Here is a 25,843-nt window from a genome sequence, read left to right on the forward strand (position 1 = left end):
ATGGGATCTGTTTTATCGAAGCATTTAGTATTATGCTTCCTCTTCTTTTGAAGGCAGTATTCACAGAATCTATATATTTTCTTTATCTTTTGTTTCCAATTTTTTTAAAGGAGTTACAACTAAGTGATATTTGCTTTTGCTTAGCTCAAGTCATATTTATTTATTTATTTATTGGTTCAATTTATATGCCGCCCTTCTCCGGAGACTCAGGGTGGCTTACAATGCGTTAAGCATTGTATATATATTGTATATATACATTGTATATATATTCACCTCACACCAAGCAACATATCTGTGATTTTTTTTCCTTCCTTTTTAGCAGGTTTCCTCTCAGAAGTAAACAAACAATATGCTCTTATTTTGTTCTCACCTCCTTATCTGTTTGATCTGCCTACCTGTGTGAGCAGGGGGTTGGACTAGATGACCTCCAAGGTCCCTTCCAACTTTGTTACTGTTACAATTCCTACCTATATCACATAATTTTTATGATTATTTATAAATAATTGTGATAATTATAATAATATTATGTGATAATTAATATATTATGTGATAATTATAATATTATGTGATAATTATAATATTATGTGATAATTATAATAATAATTATCACATAATAATTTTCCAGCTCTCTATTTTTTTCTATGCATCACGGAGTTACATTATTCAGTTAACTTGTAAACCACTAACTATCCAATTTCAAAAAAAAAAGTTTGAAAAAGATGCTCTGAGGCGGCACAGGCACCTTCAAAGTAAAATAGGTCTGCAATATTTTCCATGTGTGTGTGTGGGCGTCTTAAATATATTTAATTAAATATTAATTAATTAAATAGTTTGTTCTATCTATATAGTTCTATATAGAGTTTGTTAAATAGAACAGAATTAGAATAGAATAGAAAATATGAAGTAGAATAGAATAGAAAATATGAATAGAATAGAAAATATGAAGAATAGAATAGAGAATATGAATAGAATAGAAAATATGAATAGAAAATATGAATAGAATAGAATAGAAAATATGAATAGAATAGAAAATATGAATAGAATAGAAAATATGAAGAATAGAATAGAAAAGAAAATATGAATAGAAAATATGAATAGAATAGAAAAAAATATGAATAGAATAGAAAATATGAATAGAATAGAAAATATGAATAGAATAGAATAGAAAATATGAATAGAAAATATGAAGAATAGAATAGAAAATATGAATAGAAAATATGAATAGAATAGAAAAAAAATATGAATAGAATAGAAAATATGAGTAGAATAGAAAATATGAATAGAATAGAATAGAAAATATGAATAGAATAGAAAATATGAATAGAATAGAAAATATGAAGAATAGAATAGAAAAGAAAATATGAATAGAATAGAAAATATGAATAGAATAGAAAATATGAATAGAATAGAATAGAATAGAAAATATGAAGTAGAATAGAATAGAATTTTTTTATCGGCCAAGTGTGATTGGACACACAAGGAATTTGTCTTTGGTGCATACGCTCTTAATGTACATAAAAGAAAAGATATATAGTTTGCATTAAATATAGTTTGTTCTCGACCTCTGAGGTTGAGAGAGACTGAGGTAAAATTTGTGCGTTCCTCCATTGAGCATATTTTGGACGCTTCATCCCGAGCGCATCCCCGTGCGGTTTCCACGGCAACGGGCCGGCAACGCGCCCCCGCGCACGCGCACAACACGAACGAGACACTCCGCCCTGGGAGGGAAAAAAAAAAAAAAAAAAGGCCGAGCCATCCCCGACTAACGATGACGAAACACGGCGCCGCTCTAGCCCCGCCCTCCGCCGGAGCTCTATGGCAACCCACCCCCATCACCACCACCACCACACTTTACAACCTTTCTTCCCATCCCATCCCTTGGCCGGGATGGAGGGAAGGCCTAACCGGAAGTGATCCCTCCCCCTCCTTTTTTTTTCTTTCGCCGGAAACGGAAGTGGCGATTTAAAAAAAAAAAAAAAACCCGAGGAAGCCGGCCTTTTAGTTGGGCCTGCCCTGGGCAGCCATCTTGGAGGGTCGCGGTGGCCGGAGCTGGGGCAGCCGCGTCTGAAGGGAGACAAGGCGCCCGCCGGGTTGTTGAAGCGGACTCCGGCGCCCAGCTTTTCCCCCCTCCGCCCCGAGCAAAGAGGATCGAAGAGCGAGCGAGCGGTAAGGACCGGGAGCCGGAGGGCCCCCTTTGTTATTGAGTGGGTTTCTTCCCCCCCCCCATCCCCACAAGCCATGGTGCTGATGCGGCTGACTCCCATCGGGCGCAGCCTGGCAATGGAGGGCATCGTTTATTCCCCCTTTGGCTCCCTCTCCTCCTCCTCCTCCGGCGGGGGGGGGGGGGAAGGGGGAAGGATGCGCGCGCAGGAGGTCGGTTTTAGAAAAGGGGCTGAATCCAGGAAACAAGCAGGTCGTGTGGATGCAGCTTCCTGAGACTGGAAGCCGGACACGTGTAAACTCCAGGCGGGTAGTTTTGGCTAAGGACACCACGCACACACACACACACACACACACAGCCCGGGTTGATTGCTTTGGGAACCGCAGCTTGGGCTTTCAAGGATGCTAATTGCCCCCCCCCCTTCCACACAACCCCGGATACATCCAAGTTTAGTTTAGTTTATTGTCATTGCAGGTGGTACAATGAAATTAAATGCCGTCTTCAGTGTATATATTATATTTATATTTATTATATTATATTATATTATTATTATTATTATTATTTTGATTTGATTTAGGGCGGCTTACAAATGCGTTAAGCAATAGCCTTCATACTTTTGTATGTATATATATATATATATATATATATATATATATATATATATATATATATATATATATATTTAATTTGATTTATATGCCGCCCTTCTCCGAAGACTCAGGGCGGCTTACAATGTGCTCAGCAATACAAAGTCAGCTTATTGCCCCCCAATCTGTGTCCTCATTTTACCTACCTTATGTTATGTTATGTTATGTTATCTTATATTTATTATATATTATATTATATTTATTTTATATTATATTATATTATATTTATTATATTACATTTATTATATTATATTATTATATTATATTGTATTATATTATATTATATTATAATTTTGATTTGATTTAGGGCAGCTTACAATGCATTAAGCAATAGCCTTCATACTTTTGTATATTTTATACAAAATCAGCTTATTGCCCCCACAAACTGGGTCCTCATTTTACCTACATTCTATTCTATTCTATTCTATTCTATTATAAGATATTATAAGATATTCTATTAAGATATTATAAGATATTATAAGATATAATATATAATATATTATAAGAGCCTTGGTGGCGCAGCGGACTAAAGAGCTGTTAAAGTAGCACTTAGTTGCCAGCTGCCTGCAATTACTGCGAGTTCGAATCTCACCAGGCTCTAAGTTGACTCAGCCTTCCATCCTTCCGAGGTAGGTAAAATGAGGACCCGGATTGTGGGGGGCAATAAGATGATTTTGTATAAAAAAAAGAACACCGCTTAGGGAGGGCCCGAAAGCCCTACTAAGCAGGTCTATACAAAAGTATGAAGGCTATTGCTTAACGCATTGTAAGCCGCCCTGAGTCTCCGGAGAAGGGCGGCATATAAATCGAACCAATAAATAAACCCCGGATACATCTAAGTTTAGTTTAGTTTATTGTCATTGCATGTGGTATAATGAAATTAAATGCCGTCTTCAGTGTATATATTATATATTATAATATAATATATACTTATAATATAATATATGCACTGAAGACGGCATTTAATTTCGTTGTACCATGTGCAATGACAATCAAGTTAAATAAACTAAACTTAGATGTATCTGGGGTTGTGGGGGGGGGGAGGGGAGGAGTTAGCATCCTGAAAGCCCAAGCTGCGGTTCCCAAAGCAATCAACTTGGCTATATATTATATATACAGTGTACCAAATTTATATTTGCTGATAAATAAAAGGAGACTAGTGTAGATCTATTTCAAGCTATTCAGCTCTCATCAGCTAGCCATTGGATTGGAGCTGAAAGGCAAAAGGGAAGTAGTTATGCTCCCTCTTTCCCATATTGGGGCAAACCAGGTGCTTCGACAGAAAAAAAACACTTTATTTATATACATATATACATACATACATATATACATATATACATATATACATATATACATATATATCAAATTTATGTTTTGCTGATAAAGAAATTTGGTATGTCAGTTTGTTGAAATTTGGTTTGTCGTGAATGCGACTGAGGGCTCCTGGATTGGAACGGAAAGGCGAAAGGGAGCAGAATGCCCCCTCCCACATGTTGAGGTAGACCAGGTGTCTCGATAGAAAAACACTTAATACACACACACACACATACACACACAGAGAGAGAGAGAGAGAGAGAGAGAGAGAGAGAGAATTGAATTGAATTGAATTGAATTCTTTTTTATTGGCCAAGTGTGATTGGACACACAAGGAATTTGTCTTTGGTGCATACGCTCTCGGTATACATAAAAGAAAAGATACATTTCTCAAGACTCATAAGGTACAACACTTAATGATAGTCATAGGGAAACAGTCAATATAAATCTTAAGGATACCAGCAACAAGGTTACAGTCATGCAGTCATAAGTGGAAGGAGGTGGGTGATGAGAACGATGAGAAGATTAATAGTAATAGTAATGCAGCCTTAGTGAATAGTTTGTCAGTGTTGAGGGAATAATTTGTTGAGCAGAGTGATGGCGTTTGGGAAAAAACTGCCCTTGTGTCTAGTTGTCTTGGTGTGCAGTGGCCTATAGTGTCGTTTTGAGGGTAGGAGTTGAAACAATTTATGTCCAGGATGCGAGGGGTCTGTAGATATTTTCACAGCCCTCTTTGACTCGTGCAGTAGACAGGCCCTCCTTTACATTCTATATAACTGAAACTGAAAACCCGATATTGCACTATATACCGTAGAATTCAGTATGGTTATTGCCCTGGGATATAGAAGCTTGAGATATAGGCTAATGAGAAACTCCCCTACCCATCATTCACGGCAGCTGGGGCTTCTGAGAGTTGTGTTCTATCTAGGGTTAATTCACGAGCAGGTCTCTGGCTGTTATAAAGCTATTTGCTGTAACTGGGGGGTAGCAGGGATGGTGGTGGTGGGAGGCACTTAGCAAAAGGAGGCAGAAAGAAGCTGGTTTTAGCTTTTATAGTGGCTTAGCTTGGCTATTGTGGCTTGTTCGCTGAACTATCCCTTAAATTGATTTATTCGACTTCCCGACTCGCACAGTATAACTTTTGACGGCTTACGGTTACGTGGAAGCCTTTAAAACCCCCCCCCAAATTATATTGATTGTTTCTTAGTATGATTCGATTGCTTATTTATACCCTATGACTATCATTAAGTGTTGTACCTTATGATTCTTGACGAGTGTATCTTGTCTTTTTATGTACACTGACAGCATATGCACCCAAGACAAATTCCTTCACATTTGGCCAATAATTCTATTCTATTCTATTCTATTCTATTCTATTCTATTCTATTCTATTCTATTCTATTCTATTCTATTCTATTCTATTCTACCCTACCCTACCCTACCCTACCCTACCCTACCCTACTCTACTTTACTCTTCTAAAGAATTCAAAACAAAATGCAGCAAGCATCTGGAACCACAAGAACAGAACAGCAGAGAAACAACATAAAGGAGGAAAAAACCAAATGGCTGAGGCCACCTATTGTACAGTCCATTCACAAAAGCCTTTCATTCTGGAGAGAGAGGTTCACTCTGTCCAGGTGATCAGGGAAGAATGATGTTTTTTTGGGTCCTGGCAGATGACATGGTTTCAACCCAAAGCTGGAGCTCCGCAGGATGAACGGAGAGAGGTGGAGACCGGGCGGTAACCCGGTCTTGTGCCATGAAAGGCTTTATTCACTTCCTAATCTCAATCTTGGATTAAACTTGGAAATAGTTAGGGAGCCCTGTGGAGCTCACGGTGCGTAGGTGTTAATGTGAGTGCCTCAAGGTGCAGCTATAATTAGTTGCGTTGCTGCATTCTGGATCCTCGATTTCGAGGGCCTTCCCACGCAAACGCACATTGCGGTGGTTCAAATGACAAGTGACCAGGGGCATGAGTGATCAGAAAAGCAGGCCCTAGAAGACGGCTCAGCAACCCGTGGCTCTGGAGCCGCATGTGGCTCTTTCATCCCTCTGCTGCGGCTCCCTGTTGCTGGTCGGCTCCACAATTGATAGGGCTTTCGGTTAGGACAGGTAGAGGAAAAAGGACGCCGCGCTAGGAGGAGACTCTATAGTGGGGGAACTGACTTCCGGTCGGCAGAAGAAAAAGGACGCCGTGCTCGGAGGAGACTCTCTGGTGGGGGAACTGGACTTCCGGTCAGCTCCAGAATTGAACGGGGGCTTCCGGTTAGGACCTCTGCCCTAGGATCAGGCCACCACTGACAACCCACGATAGACCAGTGCAACGGCCCTCTAGGCACGGCTGCCCTGTGGTTTTTCCAGCAGGAGCCCCAAATCGAAGATCCCTCAATTGGCATCTCGGTTCTTGATCGTGGGGATTCTGCCCCATCCAGAAAGAAAATAAGAGAACACCCCACCCCCCACTCCCCCCAAAACGCAGCAAACTCAAAACCTGCAGGTTGTTTGGGTTGAGCCAAAGCTTATTTCTCACTATCCAGATCCCCACGGCTTTCAGCCACGGGGAAACGATCTTCGTTTGCTTAGGGTGTAACAGCATATCTGATTTTTTTTTAGGCAACCTTGACTTGGTGTAAAGCTTCAACAGAGTCTAAGGCAGTTTCTGAAATGTGTGGATTATCCCAGTTAATAGCTTGCACATAAATTTTGTCTGGTGTATCCTTGTTTAACCTTTGGTAAACAAAGGAAATGCTTTTCTCCTTCATCTGGGTCACCGTTCCAGCCTGGCTGCCACATAGGGCATGGCGTGGTCTTGTTTGTCCCCAACATCTGTCCTTTGAGCTTTTGTTCGCTGGAAGAGACCGGTTCTGTTTCTGGGAAAGCGATCAAAACTTAGAATTGAGGAGAAATTTCTTGACAGAACAATTAATCACGACGTGCCTCCAGAAGTTGTAGAGGTTTTTTTTAAAGACGAGATTGGACAGCAATTTGTCTGTAATGGTATAGGGTCTCCTGTTTGAGCTGGGGGTTGGACTAGAAGACCTTCTGGTATTCTGTGAGAAGACTGTTATGACTTCCTTGTTTAGAGCAGATGAGAAGCAGGGAGGAAGATAACTTCTTCTATTGGGTGCCTCAGATTAACTAGGCCTAGCCAACAGGATGGGGTAATCCCACATTATTTCCTTGCAAAATACAATGTAGGCCCTCTTCTAAGGAATTCTCCCATTTCTCACAAGGAAAATGATCTTGTGGAATTAAGCCAGGGGTCAGCAACCTGCGGCTCTGGAGCCGCATGTGGCTCTTGCACCCCTCTGCTGCGGCTCCCTGTCACTCAAAATATGCGTCACAACCGCCAATGTGCGACACCCGCCGGCACGCGATTTATTGAGCTTTTCAACCCGGTAGGCCAACCATAGATAAATCCAAGAAAAGAAAAAAGTTTCAGAAGAAAACAAAACGTTTAATATAACTATGTAGGCTAGTTTTGTGGCCGTGCAAGAAACAGTCAGGGACGGGAAGGGTTTTGTGGCTCCCGGTGTTTTCTTTTCTGTGGGAAACAGGTCCAAACACTTGCAATACATTGCAAGTGTTTTAGATTGCAGACCCTTGAATTAAGCCAAGGAATTCTATGTAACAAGGAAGCCTTTTTCTTTTGAGGAAAGCTTCCCCACCACTAATATTCCAAAAATCTTGTTATTGGGAATTAAACTGGTAGGCTTTTTGTGCCATGGAAGAGAATTAATACATTTTTTTTAAAATTTAGAGTGTGCTTGTATCTAAGCACAATAAGAGTGTTTCTTTTCCCCCACAATAGTCCTTTGGGATTGTTTTAATTTATGCCTCTGCTTCCTAGAGTCTAGCCCGGCTCCCTGGCGACCTCCTCGCGATGTAGTATTTGTATTTATGATTCAGCTATACCCGAGCAAGGAACTGGTGAGATGAACTGGATTTATTTTGCCTTCCGTCATCCTTAGTCAACAAGGTTATGACGTTTCCTCGCCTGGTAATTCTGGAAGGTACCTGGATGAGATAGGCAGGCTGTGGTATTTGGGTACTATCTTGCTTCGCCGAAAATAGGACCCAACTGGAAAATAAGCCCTAGCATTATTTTTCCGGATGCTCGTAAATATAAACTCTACCCCCAAAATAAGCCCCAGTTAAGATCATCAGCCAGACGGATGCATTTTAGTACCGTATTTTCCCCATAGTAAGACCTAACCAGAAAATAAGCCCTAATGCGTCTTTTGGAGCAAAAATTAATATAAAACCCAGTCTTATTTGGGGGGGGGGGAAACGCGGTACTTGGGCGGGGTACTTTTTGAGGAGAGGAATTGATCAAGGCAAAAGTGGGAGACGAAGAAATTTGGGGCAAGTTGAAATGATATTTGGATCCAGTTTGCAAGCCACAGAACAAGTGATGGAGAGGGAAATCGTGTTAAGGGATGTGGGTTTAAACAGGAAGGGGATTGGAGATTTTATCCAAATGAGGATGATGGGATGCTCTCATGTTGCCTTTAGTGGGCTCCTGGATAAGGGGAGGAAATTATTTTTATGGCTATTACCCTGGTTAGAAGGAAATGATTTTATTTATTTATTTATTTTGGCCCAAGAATCTTTATTTATTCACTCATTCATTACATTTATATAGCAGCCCATTTACTAACCAACTCTGGGCAGTTGGTTTTATATTATGAAGCATCCGTACTTTGAACGGATGCTTCATAATATAGATCTTTTAAGAACCTCACTATTAATATAATTGTTAATTGGATTATTATTATTATTCTTTTTTTTAAAAAAATGGCAAAGATCTTTCTTTGACTTAGCATTTTTATTTTTTTTGCTTTTCTGCTTTAAAACCGTCTGCAATCTTATGAGACGAGTAAGTCAGCTCCTGTGAAATTTTGACTGTCTTTTTTTTAAAAAAATAATTTTTATTAAACAGTTTTTAAAAAAACAACACAAAAAACAATCACATATACATAAAAAAAACCATATCAAAACAACAATGTCATTCTGAGGCCGTGGGAAATGCTAAAATCCTACGTAATTTGGTGGTTTCATAGGATTTCTGGTCTACATTTACTATATTTAATAACATTTTAAATAAAATGTAGTAATTGATGTATTTATGGTTTTTTATCATTATTTTTTATTGTACAATTTTCTTGGGTTGTATATAAAATTTCTATATTCCCAATAACAGTGTACCGTCTGGGTGCAATCTCTTTTTAAGTACAGATAGTAAATCTTAATACACGCAATAATTATGACTATTGTTCTCAGATCCTATTCGCCCTCGTCTTCGCTTATCCGTGTTTTAAAAAAAAAATTGCGTTACTTAGTTAAACCCTCTGTTCGGTCTTCTCTATAATCAATTGATAATATCAAAGAAGGAAATGATTCTTTAATGACTGTTATCCGATCAGAAGGAAATGATTCTTACGACCAATTAAGTCAGCACTGTCAAACTCTCACATGAGGCTGTTTTTAAGAGCTTCCCAACAGTTATTCCAACAGAACGTTTAGGACGGGTAATTTCCCTTTGCATTATTTAAATCCTAAAATTGCTTGGATTAGACTTTGGACTCTTTAATTCTGCAGGTTTTTACCGGAACATGTGAATCCTGTTCCCCATCTCTCTGGAAAGGTTAAAAGAAATGGACTTGATTTGGCTTAGAGACGATCTCCCTGCTGGCTCATTTGTCAACAAAAGGCAACTGCATTGCAGTTCTAGATTGCTTCTGGTGGCTTCCTAACATAAAACTTCCAGTGTTGGAGCATTCGCAACTTCTGGTGGCCAGTTGTTCCACTGGTTCATTGTTCTCACTGTCAGGAAATTTCTCCTTAGTTCTAAGTTGCTTCTCTCCTTGATGAGTTTCCATCCGTTGCTTCTTGTCCTGCCCTCGGGTGCTTTGGAGAATAGTTTGACTCCCTCTTCTTTGGGGCAACCCCTGAGATATTGGGACACTGCTATCATGTCTCCCCTGGTCCTTCTCTTCATTAAACTAGACATACCCAGTTCCTGCAACCATTTTTCATATGTTTTAGCCTCCAGTCCCCTAATCGTCTTGGTTGCTCTTCTCTGCACTCTTTCTAGAGCAATGATGGCTAACCTTTTTGCCATCGTGTGCCAAAAGTGGGGGGAGGGGGTCGCTCGCGTGTGTGCCCACACCCATAATTCTATGCGCCCCACCTCCAACGCATGCATGTGCCACACACACACACACACACACACACACACACACGCTCCCCCCACTTTTGGCATGCGATGGCAAGGTAGGCCTGTTTTTCGCTCTCCTCAGGCTCCAGAGCCTTTCTAGGAGACTGGGGAGGGCAAAAATGGTCTTCCCCACTCCTCCGGAGGCCGGAAACAGCCTTTTTCCTGACTTCTGGTGGGCCCAAATGGCCCGAAAATTTTATTTATTTTTTATTTATTTTGATTTTGATTTATATGCCGCCCTTCTCCGGAGACTCAGGGCGGCTTACAATGCGTTAAGCAATAGCCTTCATACTATTGTATATTTTATACAAAGTCAGCTTATTGCCCCCACAAACCGGGTCCTCATTTTACCTACCTTAGAAAGGACGGAAGGCTGAGTCAACCTTGAGCCTGGTGAGAATTGAACTTGCAGTAATTGCAGGCAGCTGGAAGCTAAATACTACCTTTAACAGTAGCATTAGTCTGCTGCGCCACTCAGGCTCATGCTGGCCGGTGCACGCATGCACGCCGGAGCTGAGCTTGCGTGCCCACCGATAATGGCTCCGTGTGCCACCTGTGGCACGTATGCCATTGGTTCGCCATCACGGTTCTAGAGTCTCCACATCTTTTTTACATCGTGGCAACCAAAATTGGATGCAGTATTCCAAGCAATTATAACTTTTTATTTTTCCCCCGCTAACCACTTCGAGGCTTCTCTTTCAGCTTGTGGAGAGCTTAAATTCCTTTGGCTCACTTGTTCTTATGCGTTTCCCCTCTCTGCCTTCAGATGAGCAACTCCAGCCACAAGCGCGCCCCCACCACGGCCACCCAGCGACTCAAACAGGACTACCTGCGCATCAAAAAAGATCCAGTGCCTTATATTTGTGCTGAGCCTTTGCCATCCAATATCCTTGAGTGGTAAGAATGGGAGGAGGCGAGCGGGGGTGGGTGGGTGCTGACCCCGAAAGGCGTCAAGAGATTGAACCTCCTTAAAACACGAATAAAGAATAAATAAATAAAGCATAAAGGGATGCGGTGGCTCAGTGGCTAAGACGCTGAGCTTCTTGATCGGAAGTTTGGCGGTTCGAATCCCGAGTGCCGCAGAACGGGGTGAGCTCCCGTGCCTTGTCCCAGCTTCTGCCAACCTAGCAGTTCGAAAGCCCGTAAAAAATACAAGTAGAAAAACAGGGACCACTTTTGGTGGGAAGGGAACAGCGTTCCGTGTGCCTTTGGCGTTGAGTCATGCCGGTCACATGACCACGGAGACGTCTTCGGACAGCGCTGGCTCTTCGGCTTTGAAACGGAGATGAGCACCGCCCCCTAGAGTCTGGAATGACTGGCACATATATGCAAGGGGAACCTTTACCTATAACACAATCTTATTAGCGGGCCCTGGGCACAACAGAGCAGATTTCCATCTGGGGATCTTTTGAAAAGGCAGGACACCCTCGTTCCTCACTTCTGATTCGAAATGTGACTTGTGTAATTGTACTTATTGTTTTGTTTCTTGCAGGCATTATGTTGTACGAGGACCTGAAATGACACCCTATGAAGGTAAATCGTAGCTTGGCATCAGAGTAAACTCACCCTAAAGACCAGCCTCCCTCATGGAGAAGTTGGGAACGTGTTGTTTTAGTCTTGCTTGAGAACAGAATTCCAGGGGTTTTTTTTCTCCCTGTGCTCTTTGTTTTAATATTTTTATAATCACGTATATGTATATATTATAAAATCCTACGTAGTTGGTCAAGAAGCATCAACTTCCAAAATTTATTGCCAGGAATGTTTGTAGTTGCCAGGTGAGATTCAGGTGCTTCAGAGCCTCAGTGGCGCAGTGGTTAGAGTGCAGTACTGCATCTGCTGGCTGCCTGCAATTTGGCAGTTCGAACCTCACCAGGCTCAAGGTTGACTTAGCCTTCCATCCTTCCAAGGTGGGTAAAATGAGGACCCAGATTGTTGGGGTCCATAGGCTGACTCTGTAAGTGGGTAAAATGAATCTTCCCTCCCTCTCTCCTTGTCAGTGGTTAGAATGCAGTATTGCAGGCTAACTCTGCCCACTGCCAGCCGTTCGATCCTGACCGACTGACTCAAGGTTGACTCAGCCTTCCATCCTTCCGAGGTGGGTAAAATGAGGACCCAGATTGTTGGGGTCCATAGGCTGACTCTATAAGTGGGTAAAATGAATCCTCCCTCCCTCCCTCCCACCCTCCCTCGTCAGTGGTTAGAATGCAGTATTGCAGGCTAACTGCCCACTGCCAGCAGTTCAATCCTGACCGACTGGCTCAAAGTTGACTCAGCCTCCCGTCCTTCCGAGGTGGGTAAAATGAGGACCCTGATTGTTGGAGGCAATAGGCTGACTCTGTAAAACCGCTTAGAGAGGGCTGTGAAGCCCTGTGAAGCGGTATATAAATCTAAGTGCTATTGCTATTCTTGAGAAAGAGTGAAGGGCTTGTATCTAGAAGCGCTAGCATCGTAGGAGGATAAAGGAGATGGCCAGAGTAACTCATCAGGCAGGACCTGTTTTTAATCTCTCATCTGCCTATTTCAGAGAACTTTCTCCTTTTCGTCGAGTCGCTTGTAACCAAAAGGGGCCCCATGGTTAAATCCAGAAGTTTTCTTCTCAAACTCTGTGCATCAAACTCCTTTGGATAACATGCTTTGCTGTGAAATTTAAAAACGGTTCTCTTTTCCCACTATTCCTCTTTCAGGTGGCTACTACCATGGGAAGTTAATTTTCCCCAGAGAATTTCCTTTCAAACCTCCTAGTATTTATATGATCACACCAAATGGAAGATTTAAATGCAATACAAGGTAAGATCATTTGCTTAATGATTTCCTGGTTTTTTGTTTTTTTTTTCTCAGCCGGTGATTTGAAAGCATCTCTTTCACCTCTTGCACTTATTAATATTGAGAAATACTTCACTAGGGACGACTTGACCTTGTGGTACCACGTTTGGAAGTAAATCCGCATCTTCACTTCGAAAGAAAGTGAAGGAGCAAATATGTGATTATTAATGTTATGAATATTATTATTATTATTATTATCATTCCTTAAAAATCACTGTACTCAGACAGCACACTGTTTATATAGACATTGAATTTTTATGTTATAATATATATATATATATGCATATTCTTTCTAGCCAGGTTTTACCTACGTAAGCTATGATGTTATACAGCCCTGGTTCTGTGAAATCTCATTCACACGTTTCTGGGCTTTTTGTTTCTTGCTGTTTCTTGCTGACAGACAGCAGACTCTGTGCTGCCCTTTGGGTAGGTACAACGTAAACATTGTACCTTTACAGGGAGGATACCTGAGAAAAGGGTGTGGTTCACTGACGAAGCCTTATAAGGCAGAAATAGCTATCTGAGTCTCCCAAAGGGCAGCACAGAGTCTGCTGTCTGTCAGCAAGAAACAAAAAGCCCAGAAACGTGTGAATAAGATTTCACAGAACCAGGGCTGTATAACATCATAGCTTACGTAGGTAAAACCTGGCTAGAAAGAATATGCACATAAAAGCCTACGAAAAAGAAAGAAAAAGATTATCTATCTATCTATCTATCTATCTATCTATCTATCTATCTATCTATAATTTATATTTCTCTGATAAAGAAATAAAGGGAGACTAGTATAGATCTATTTCAAGCTATTTAGCTCTCATCAGCTAGCCAGACCCTTACTCGGATTCGGACTTGGGCTGCCTGCATGTTAGGCAGTTGTATTAACCTCTGAGCACAAGTTTATTTTATTTTATTTTTATTTTATTTATTTATTTTATATTGGATTTCTATACCGCCCTTCTCCCTGAGGACTCAGGGCGGTGTACAGCCAGATTAAAAAACATGCAGAACAAATATTAAAAACAATTAAAAGATATATAAATTTGGCCCAATTAAAACTCATTTACCAATTAAAAACGTTTAAAACATTTAAAAACAGTTAAAAATTTCATCTTAAGCCAGCCCGGCTTGTTCTCCCTTCATCAGATATATTTATATATATATATATATATATATATATACATTATATAATATATAAATATATTATATAAAGGAATCTTGTCCTGGTGAACATTTTCTGTATCTCTGCTGTGATGGAGTTCTGATGTTTCTGCTTTTTCCCCCCCCCCTGTAGATTGTGTCTTTCCATTACTGATTTCCACCCCGACACGTGGAACCCAGCTTGGTCCGTCTCCACAATCTTGACAGGCCTTCTTAGTTTTATGGTTGAAAAAGGGCCCACTCTGGGCAGTATAGAAACAACAGAATTTACGGTGAGTGAGCCTTCGTTCCCAACTGCCATTTGTTCGCTTGCTGATTAAAATATTGGCCACAAAGGAATCTAGAGACAGATGTGGGGACTCTTGATTTCTTTTCCATTCAGATGATAGTTCCAAGACTGACTTTTTTCCCCCCCTCTTCTCTTCTTGCTCCCTCAGAAGAGGCAGCTGGCTTCGCAGAGTTTAGAATTTAACGTAAAAGACAAAGTTTTTTGTGAATTGTTTCCCGACATGGTGGAGGTGAGTGAGTGACAAGCTACTCTTTTCCTTGGGTGATATTTCCAGGTTTTTTTTATTATTATTATTATACTCGGTCGGGTTTTTTTATTTGGAGACGTCCACAATCCAGGGCAACATTTGCTTCACTTAGAAATCCACCCATCCTTGTGAAAAGAGTCTTAAAGGCTCTTGATTGTGTCACCACCTGAGCCCATTTCAGCCTCATCTTAGTGTCTGCGGCTTGCTTGTGAACAATAATCTCATTAGATCAGAGGTGTCAAACTCAATTTCATTGAGGGCCACATCAAGGTTGTGTTTGACCTTGGTGTTGTGGCCCACCAGCGGCCAGCACAGCTGGCAGCAGATTCGGACAGTGAGGAGGTTGGGGAGGAACATGGGCCAGTCCTGGAATCTGGGTAAGGCTCGGATGAGGGCCCTGAGTCTAAGTCAGAGAGGGGGCCAAGGTAGTTCTTTGCTGCCTCCAGAGTCTCCAGAGTCTGATATCAGCGTGGCAGAAGAACAGCGTGAGCCTGTTCCCAGTGTGCGCATGCATAGAGCTGCCAGAAGACAGGAACAATTTAAGAAAACGGTCGACTTAGGAGTAAGGCTTGGAGATGATCGGCCCCTCCCATAAGACATAAAAGAGAAGCGAACGGGACGTGAGCTTTTGCAGGAAGCAATTAGTTTATCTGTTCGGTAAAAGCTCTGGAAAAGTTCTGTTTGACTCTGTGCTAAGTTTGGCCTTGCCCTGTGTGTGGCAATTAGTTCTCTGGCAGCTTTCCAAGGGAGATAAGGTGGGTGTTTGTAAACATTCCCCTGCAAGACTGCTTGAGAAGCCTTTCAAACTGGGAATGAAAATAATTCACAGCCATTTGAATTAAAGAGGTTTGCCGGGACTGTTTGTGCTGTTTACTTTCTAAGGAAGCCATGGCGTAGAGGCATGGACAGGATAGGCATGGCCAGCTCAAAGTCACTTGTTGAGGCTCTTTTCCCTGGCAGAGGACTGCAGGAGGCAGTCGCAGCCAAAAACGGAGCCTGGGAGGGCCACTCATGGTCTTACCGTGCTCCATTTTTGCTGGCACAGGTACTGCGGGCCAGTCCTCCTCTGTTTCCAGAACGGCCCTGCAGGCCAGATCTAAGCACCCCGTGGGTCGGATGTGGCCCACGGCTCTTCAATTTGACACCCCTGCATTAGAGGATGACCATGGACATCTGAAAACCAGACCAGAAAGTTTCTGCTCTGCGGGCTTTTAGCCATAAGCATTATTCTGACAATCTGGGTTTTCAGACTATAGCGGGAGGTTCATTGGATCCTTCCATCCGCACAAAAAAGATCTAGGGGGAAAAAATCTAGGATCGTGGGGTTTTTTTTGCCAGAAACAAATAAGAGCCTGCCATCTGAAAGCTCTGAAAAGGTTTTAGTTCAAAGCCAGAACGGTGAAACTACCGTATTTTTTGGACTATAAGATGCACCTAAATTTAGAAGAAATCAACAACAACAACAAAAGTTTTTGGCCTCCGCACATCCCATTTTTGGGGCTTTTCCAGGCCCATTTTCCAGCCTTTTTTCTGCCCTTTTTCAAGGCTTTTTCCGGCCTGTTTTTGAGGCTTTTTTGGCCTGTTTTGGAGGTTTTTTTCAGGCCATTTTTCCCTTTAAAAATGACCAAAAAAGCCTTGAAAATAGGCTGAAAAAAAGCCTCCAAAACGGGCCAAAAAAAGCCTCCAAAACGGGCTGAAAAAATCCCTGAAAATGGCCTGATAAAAGGCCCGAAAATGGGGCATGCGGAGGCAAAAAACCGGCCGGCGAGTGGGTGGAGCTTCAGCAATATTTGGTCTATAAGCACAGACATTTTCACCCCCTTTTGGGAGACAAAAAAAGTGTGTCTTATAGTCTGAAAAATACGGTAAGTTCCATCTTTTAACTGAACTTTGTTTTGCTTAGCTGAGAGAATTTCCAACCCGGCGCATTTAATCTTTGATCTCTTCCTGCTAATCTATCTCTCCTTGCCCTTCTCTGCTGCCCAGGAAATCAAGCAGAAACAGAAGGCCCGAGACGATCTCCACAGCCGGCCAACGACTCTCCCGCTTCCGGATGTCATCCCTGACGGAGAAGCTCATCACGGTCAGAACGGCCTGCCAATCCTTAACGGGCACCCGCCTTTGGCTGCGGCTAACAATCCCCTTGGCCTCCAGCAAGCTAACCGCCACCATGGACTCCTGGGTGGAGCTTTGGCGAACTTGTTCGTTATCGTGGGCTTCGCGGCCTTCGCCTACACAGTGAAGTACGTCTTGAGGAGCATCGCGCAGGAGTGAGAGATGCTCTGGAGTTTCTCCTCCTCCTCCTCCTCCTCCTTCCAAGTCTGGATTCTGAGACCAAAATAACAGTAGTGGCAGGAAGGAAACGAAAACGAAACATTTGGGACTCTGTGGGGTCTCGTACTCCCGACTGTGGGCTAACTGCTGTGATGTGTACAGGGTTTTTTTTTTGTTTTGTTTTTTTGTTTTAATTACTGGTTTTGGCCCATGGAATTATTTTCTTCGGCGGGGAGGGGAAACCCTGCTTGGGATTGAAAAGGATGGGATGGGAATGGAGCAAGGAAGAGGACAAACACACTGTCTCCCAAGAAAAGAAGAAGGAAAAAAAAAAAAAAACAGCCTTTGAAACTGTAGGATCTAAATTTACCGGCCTACAAAATCCCCTTGTTTCTTTTTCTTTCTTTCTTTCTTTTTTCTTTTTTTTCAGTGCACTCTGAATTCGTTCTAACAACCTTTGAGCATTTGGAGAACGCGGGCTGGAAGCATCCACTTTTAAGGCAACGTGGGGTTTTTGGGCGGTAGAGAAGACAAGGTTGGGAGAGCATAGGCAGCCCTTGCCTGTTTTAATATGGGTGGGTAGCTGAGAAGGGGAGGCGGTGTAGAGGAATAAGGGGAGCGCTCGTTGCTTCCTTAAGATCCCTTCGATCGCCTCGCTTGACGTGTTGGTGTCTGCTGCTGAACAGGTATCCCAAACCGAGCAGACGTTTGCGTGAACACTAGATCCTCGAGGAAGCATTTCGCATAATAAGTTGGCGATGGCGGGAGAGTGAACGTAAAAAAAATTTTTTTTTACAAGTGGAGCGTGGAGCTGAAGGCGAGCGTAAAGCATTTTGCTCTTTGGAATCGACGTTGAGCCGTCCCCACAAAGGTGAGGAGTTTTGGTGCTAACGGAGACAGCCTGTGGTTTTTGCAAAAAAGGATGCCGTTTTCCCGCTCTCCCAGACCATTGGGTCAGCGGTTACTTTTCGGAGTAACGTGGTGTGTTTTTTTTTTTAAAAAAAGCAGGCACGTCCTTTGCCCAAACCTCATCACAAAAGTAACAGTTTTTCTTTTTCTTTTTTTTTTAAAAAAAGAAAAATCTGGCCCAATAAAAACTTGCCCAATTGCTCTTTAAAGAGAGAAAGAGAGAGAGAGAGAGATGACAATGAATCGCCAGGCTCTCCTTGGTCTTTTGATGAGCATTTAAAAAAAAAAAAAGTTTAAAAGTTTGGTGTTCTGTGTTTCTTTTCTTTTTTTTTTCCAAAAAGACCCCGTTTGATGACTTTTGGGGTTGCAATCATGTCGCGTTTTGTAGTTCATCTCCAGGTTTTTTGCTGCTATAAAGAGAAGGGGAATGAAAAGAGTTGAGCCCAGATGGGTGGGCGTGGGAAGGAATTTTTCAATCAACCCCTTCTGGGTTTGACATTTCCCCCACCCCACCCCCAAAAGCTTCGGGCTGTTGTCTGCATTAGTCCTAGGCAGTGGTGGGTTTCACTTAAATTTTGCTACCAGTTCGCCCACGCATGCGCAGAGCGTATTTGATGACATCCAGGCGGGTGGGGAGAGCCTCCCCCCTGCCGTTACTACCGGTTCGCCCCGGTTCAACCCATCGCTGGTCCTAGGCTTTCTCTTGCTCCAGTTGAAGGTATCCCTTCTAAAGCTGGAGTCACTCAAAAGCTACGATTTTACATGCTTTACACGGGAGAAGTTAAACGGATAATATTTTTTTTGGGGGGGGGGACCCTATTTATTCTCAACCAGAACAACTGGACCTTTAACATTCCCCATTCTGGGACAGGGGAAGGATCCCCACAGTTTCTGGAATTGGTAGGATGGTGCTGTCCATCCAGCTTAACACCGGTGTGAAGAAAACGAGAAATGCTTAAGTCCAACCCATTTAGCGTGGTTATATCAGCTTCCCCTCTCCAAGGTCGAAAAAGCCCTGTACCGCTAAATACGTCTTTTTTTTTTTTTTTTTTTTAAGCTTTCCCTTTGTTCCAAGGTATTTTAAAGATGAAGATTTCTGGCTTTTCGTTCAGTTTTGAGTTATTGGTTTTATTTCAATTTTTGTGTAGCTTCTCTTCCCCCCCCCCCCCCCCCCCCGGGAACCCGTACACGAAACAAAATTGGAAAAGTTTGACTTTACGGAAATGCTATTGGAGTATTGACTGGGGAAAGGCAATCGGAAAAGATGAATTAAATCCATAAGCTGTTTAACTTAGAGACGTGACTTAGAGTGAATTATCTGCTTTTGACCAATTTCTAAGCCAGTAGGTGCGGTTCAGTTGTTAATTCTCCCAGTAGCTCTATCCGTGAAAAACAGACGTTTGTTAAAATAAAATCTTTATTGTCAGCGTATGAATGGGAGAGAGACAGAGAGGGATGACTGCGATTGAACAATAATTTTTAAGAAAGCCTTCTCAACATGCCAGGCGCTATTGTGGGATTACATCTCCCGTCATCCCTGGGCCACAGGGATCGAGGACAAACTGGAGAAGGGTACTCGGTTGGTTGGGGAGACTTGATTTAAAATATGTATTTCCGTTTTTTAGAAATACTTCAGGGATTGTGTGATGGTCTCCCATCTCTCTGGCTTTTGATGAAACTTTGTGATTATTATTATTATTTTTCTTCTTCTTCTAAAGCTTGGCCTTCTGTCCATGTTTTTGCACCCGTGGCTGTCACATGATCTTAAATGTACATATTCATACCAAGGCATTTCTTTCTACTTGAAAAAAAAAGAAGCAGCAGCGTAGGTTGAGTTCTTTAGGTACCTGAAAGGGGTCGGAAAAGAGGCCAGTTCAGTGCACGTGACTGAAGCCAAGCTTGGGTTTGTTTAAACCATAGTTTGTTGAATAAATCACTGTCTGAGTTCACGCTTGTGCTGGATTGCGTGGGGCGGTTCCTCAAGCTGCATCGATGGGAGTTCTCACAATCGATGGGTCTTGACTTCCATATGAAGGTGCTAAGCTTAAATCGACTCAACGAACAACTTTGCTGGCCAAAGTGGAGTTTTTAAGAGGTATGTTTTCCGTAGCACCTTCAAAAGGGCAGAATTTTTTTTTATGTGTTGTGTGTGTGAAGGGGAAGCGAATGTTGTATGGGTTCTAAGCCAGGTGAGAAATCTTAATTTTTTTTTTAAAACCCAACAATATTTGGTTGGTCAATTGCAAAAGAATCCTCTAGTGCAGGTGATGTCCAACCTTGGCAACTTTTGAAGACCTGCCTGACTTCAACTCCCAGAATCCCCCAGCAGTCCTTGGCTTGAGGATTTCTGGGAGTTGGCAGTCCGCAGGTCTTAAAATTTAAGAGCCTTGATAGTACAGTGGTCTACGCACCCTGTTATTAACACAGCTGCCTGCAATTTACTGCTGGTTCGAATCTCGCCAAGGCTCAAGGTTGACTCAGCCTTCCATCCTTTCTAAGGTAGGTAAATTGAGGACCCAGTTTGTGGGGGCAATAAGCTGACTTTGTATAAATATACAAAAGGATGAAGGCTATTGCTTAACGCATTGTAAGCCACCCTGAGTCTCCGGAGAAGGGCGGCATATAAATCAAATTTTAAAAAAATTAAAAAAAAAAATAGGACATACCTTGCTCTAAATTGGACATACCTGCTCTAGAGTCTTAGAATCTCGGCCAGCAGTCAAGAGAACCATTTGGGCCTATTGGAGGTGGAGTAAATATTTATTTAGGCAACAGTTATAGAGATTGTAAAGGGGGAAATTGTGACCAAACAGAACTTCTACTATTTGCAAGACGTTGCAAGCAAACTAAGGGGATTCGTTTAGGTGGAATGGGTATTATTTAGCAGGGGCATGATAAATATAGATTGAAAGTTTATGCCCAGAAGCTTCGAACTATTGGATTCTGGGGACAAGTAATAGCAGAGTTCCTCTATTTTGGGGCAGGTTCGAATATCTTCTGAAGCCAAGCATGCTTGAAGCAGCTCAGTGCTTGTGCGGGAAGAACCTTTTAGACTCCTAGAAGTATAATGGACCACACTGAGAAGTTGAAACAGATACCAGGAGAAAGCTGGGGACAATTCACGTTCTATTTCTGCCAAGAAGTTACACTGGGTGAATGAAGTACCTTTTTCATGAAGGACCTCTACCTGAGAAGGTCCTTTGAAATGGAGCTGCTTTGGACTATATACTCATTGATGCAACAACAGATGCCTCTGCTTTCAATTTTTTTTGTTTTTAATAGGCTTAGATTCTTAGGCCTGATTGCAATTTGATTGAGATAAGGGGGGGGGAAAAGATGAACAAATGACCCTGAGATATAGAGAAGCCAGTGGCTTCTTTCCCTATTTGTGTTACCTTCACCTGGCTAATACACATTAAAAGGTAAAGGTTCCCCTCGTGCATATGTGCTAGTCGTTCCTGACTCTAGGGGGCGGTGCTCATCTCCATTTCAAAGCCGAAGAGCCAGCGCTGTCCGAAGACATCTCCGTGGTCATCTGGCCGGCATGACTCAACGCCAAAGGCGCACGGAACACTGTTCCCTTCCCACCAAAGGTGGTTCCTATTTTCTACTTGCATTTTTTACGTGCTTTCGAACTGCTAGGTAGGCAGAAGCTGGGACAAGGAACGGGAGCTCATCCCGTTACGCGGCACTAGGGATTCGAACCGCTGAACTGCCGACCTTTCGATTGACAAGCTCAGCGTCTTAGCCACCGCGTCCCTATTTTAAATTCCCTTTTATATAATTTTAATTATTTAGTAATTTAATAATTTAAATTTATTTTAAATTATTTTAAAATTATTAAATTACTATTTGAAATTACCTGGATCCAATCCACATTGGATCCAGGTAATTTCAACTGTAATGTAATAGTTTAACCAGCAGGTGTCGCTACCACATCAACATTAGACAAATGGCACGTAAGCCATGGTTTCCTCTAACTTGTTTTATTGGGGATGAATTGAGTTGAATGTTGCTCACGTCGTCTCTTGTTTTTGGGGTGTAAAATGAGGGAGGCCCACCTTGAGAAACCCTAATCCTGCAGGCCCAGAATTTGAAAGCTGCCACAAGAACAAGGAGGAACACGAACACGGGAAATCAGTGTTTACAATCACGGTTTCAGGAAAAGTAAAAACTTCGGTCTGATTATAACATGGCCCCATTGATGACTGTGTGGATGCAACCTGGGGATTTCCTGGTGGTTTCCTATCCAATTACTAACCAGACCTTGCTCTATTTCTGTCAAGATTTGGAAGATAGAGTGGGTGAGAGGCAGGGGTGGGCAGCTGGGGGTTTGCAGGGGTTCGGGAGAACCTCTAGCTAATATTCTCTGCAGTTCGCAGAACCTCCAAATCCCACTCCTGGCTGGCCCCGCCCACCTAGCCTCTCCCAGGAGTCCCCATAGGGCCCATTTTGGATGCAGGTAAGTGCAGGGGGCTTGGGGAGGGTGAAAAGCGGGCCTACCAGAAGTTTGGGAAGAGGGCCTCCGAAGCCTGGGGAGGCTGTTTTCACCCTCCTGGAGATTCAAGAAAAACCTCCGGAGTCCGGGGAGGCCGTTTTCACCCTCCTGGAGGTTCAGGAAAAACCTCCAAAGTCCGGGGAGGCCGTTTTCACCCTCCCGGAGGTTCAGGAAAAACCTCCAGAGCCTGGGGAGGCCATTTTCATCCTCCCGGAGGTTCAAGAAAAGCCTCCGGAGCCCGGGGAGGGCAACCCCCCCTCTCCGTGGTGCAGGAGGCCGACTAGGCCACGCCTATCCAGCAACTGGGAAGAGAACCCCTTGCTAAAACGTTTGAAGCCCACCCCTGCCCCTAAGGATTAGCAGGTGCCCTCTCCCTACTCAGAAACAATTCTGAGAGGAGACAGGCCAGGACATCTCTGACTTATCGGCCGATCCAAATGGGCTGGGCTAAAATCCAGCTGCCGATTGCGTTGACCGAAAACCGTAGTCATCCCTTAAGAACCAGAACCTTCCTAGAAGTACGAAATAGTTAAAATGGCCCATCTCTCTTCACACCGTATCTTTTTCCTTCTCTCCCCCCCCCTTCCCCCCCCACCATCCATAAAAACTATCTTTGCATTCCTTGCAAAACTATGCTGGCAACCGTTTCTTTGTTAATAATATTTAACTTGCTTTGGCGTCGCCTTGCGCTTCGAGCCCTGTTCGCGGGGTTAGCTGCAGACAGGCTTGTGAATCTGTACGGGGTGGGGAGGACGACAAGACGACTTGATGACATGTTAATAGGACAATCTGTCATACGGCAGCTCAGCGGCCCAGACGGTTCCGCAGACCGTGGTGGAAGGCGAGCTTTTCTTGGGGTTGTGTTATACTCCCGTCTTGTTTTCTCACGCGCTTTTCCCTTCGGCTTCCTAGACTTGACTTATCCCCCTTCAGATGGGAGCGCACGGCATCGCAAACACGGAGACGGTGCCGAACAGAACCTCCTCTTCAATTGGAAAACTTAATTTTTTTTTTAAAAAAAAATTAAAGATGTCATATTTTGCAAATTTTTTCTCCCCCCCTAGCTTTGGATAGCTCTATTCTGCACGCAGTTGTGGGTTTACGAACCCACAAATCGAAACCTTTCACCAGGGATGGGCTTTGAAAATTTTAGCAAGGGGTTCGCTGCCTGGTTGCTGGGTGGGCGTGGCCATGGTGGGTGTGGCTTAGTCGGCCTCCTGCACCACAGCGGGGGGGGGGTATTTTTGCCCTCCCCGGGCTCCGGAGGCTTTCCTCGAGTCTCTGGGAAAGTGAAAACGGCCTCTCCAGGCTCTGGAAGCCCTCTTCCCGAATTTCCAATAGGTCTGTTTTTGCCCTCCCCGAGCTTCCGCACGCGCTCTGCACTTACCTGCATCCAAAACGGGCCGCGTGGGGACTCCTGGGAGGGGAGGGGTGGGCGGGGTGGGGTCAGGAGTGGGATTTGGGGGTTCTCCAAACTGCATAGAATCTTAGCTAGAGGTTCTCCCGAACCCCCAGCGGCCTATCCCTGCCTCTCACCCACTCTATCTTCCAAATGGCCTTGACAGAATAAAAGATGACATCCTATGAATCTGGACCTCATGGGGGAGATGCTTGAAAAGGATTTCATCATTGGGGTTTACAGGGATCTGGGCATATCATTGGGAAGGAAGAAACGGGTCGATCGACTTGTCGAACTGATCTACTTTCAACTCGGGTGTCGCAAGCGACCAATTCCAAGGCAATGAAATCCCATCGAAGGCCAGCAGTAAACACAAACCTTTTATAATTGTAAAAAAAAAAGAAATGCAACATGCTAATTAAAGCCAACCCACTTACAGCAAAACGTAATTAACTGTAATCCCAGGTGTTTTTTAAAATAAAATTGTTGATAAAAGCAGCCAATTAACTAAAGACTCAATAAACAATTAAAACGTAACAAGTCAGCACGCTAAGGATGAAAATTTGCAGTGTTTTGCCTAGGTGATAAATTGCTAGGTAATTGGAAGCAGGAAAGCAAAAGCGGATTTCTTGGTATGTTTTTACACTGATATCCTCTTTCCTCTGGCCCCTTTAGCAAATTTAAGTCTACGAATCTCTGGCTTGTTCTTGAATTGCAGCGGAGGAACTCGTAGGATTAGGCCTGGCTTTCTAAGTAAGAGCAAGCACAACGGACTTCCGAAGTTTGGTTCAATTTGGGGAGAATAAATTAGGGTAGGTCCCTTATTGTGGGATGTCGCACGAATGGAATCCTCAACCTTAAGCAGAACGGAGAACTCAATCTGAGTATTGCGGGAGAGAGATGGGTGGCTTCTAAGTATGATAAATATAGATTAGCCCTTACGGCCACAACTGAACCCAAAATTGTTGTTGCTAAGCGAAACAGTTACTGAGTTTTGCCCGGTTTTGGGATTCATCAAAAATGTGAGTGCGGGCGCATGCTTTGCCCACATGCACCACCTCCACACATGAACCCAGTCTCAAAAGCGTGCCTAAATAGGACAGCATAGAGCCGAGGCGGTTGGATAGACCCACTCGCGATTTCCGCTACCAATTCGCCCGAACCGGCTGAATACCACTTCTGTTTTTTTTGTTTTTTGTTTTAATTTGATTTATATGCCGCCCTTCTCCGGAGACTCAGGGCGGCTTACAATGCGCTAAGCAATAGCCTTCATCCTTTTGTATATTTATACAAAGTCAGCTTATTGCCCCCACAACTGGGTCCTCAATTTGCCTACCTTAGAAAGGATGGAAGGCTGAGTCGACCTTGAGCCTGGCAAGATTCGAACCTGCAGTAATTGCAGGCAGCTGGTCTTAATAACAGGGTGCTTTAGACCACTGTACTACCAAGGCTCCTTTATAAAAATGGTCTTGCCCCATTTTACGACCTTTCTTCATCATCATCATCATCATTATTACCTACGTGCTTTAAGCTGAAGGACACTGGATTGCCATTGTGAATCAGGGCAAAGGGCTAAGATTGCAGACATCCAAGTTCAAGTGCTTCCTTGGCTGGGAAACCCACTTTGGGGCTTTTTGCCAGCCTAGGCTACTTTGCTGGTGAGGCTTTCCAATCATTGACTAGCTTCACCACAAAATAAATTGTTGGCTTCATTATTATTACCTACATGCTGTAAGATGAAGGACAACAGCACTGGATTGCCGGCGTGAATCAGGGCTTAGGGCAAAAGGCTAAGATTGCAGACATCCCAAGTTCAAGTGCTTCCTTGGCTGGGAAACCCACTGCAGGGCTTTTTGCCAGCCTAGCCTACCTTGCCGGTGAGGGGGCCTTTTTTAGGATTAAAACC

At 43.2% G+C, this 25,843-nt stretch overlaps 1 protein-coding gene across 1 annotated transcript; it reads left to right on the plus strand.

Annotated features, from left to right (window-relative positions):
- Positions 1 to 1,786: 1,786 nt before the first annotated feature.
- Positions 1,787 to 19,989, plus strand: UBE2J2 (ubiquitin conjugating enzyme E2 J2). Its single transcript, XM_034434901.2, has 7 exons — positions 1,787 to 2,166; positions 11,110 to 11,240; positions 11,836 to 11,876; positions 13,028 to 13,130; positions 14,455 to 14,593; positions 14,759 to 14,839; positions 16,844 to 19,989. Exons 2-7 carry the CDS (start codon positions 11,110 to 11,112, stop codon positions 17,129 to 17,131), a joined length of 783 nt encoding a protein of 260 aa, XP_034290792.1. The 5' UTR covers positions 1,787 to 2,166; the 3' UTR covers positions 17,132 to 19,989.
- The last annotated feature ends 5,854 nt before the right edge of the window (positions 19,990 to 25,843 follow it).

The sequence above is a fragment of the Pantherophis guttatus genome, chromosome 15 (assembly GCF_059756535.1).
Source record: "Pantherophis guttatus breed Tessera chromosome 15, ASM5975653v1, whole genome shotgun sequence".
Taxonomy (NCBI): Eukaryota; Metazoa; Chordata; class Lepidosauria; order Squamata; family Colubridae; genus Pantherophis; species Pantherophis guttatus.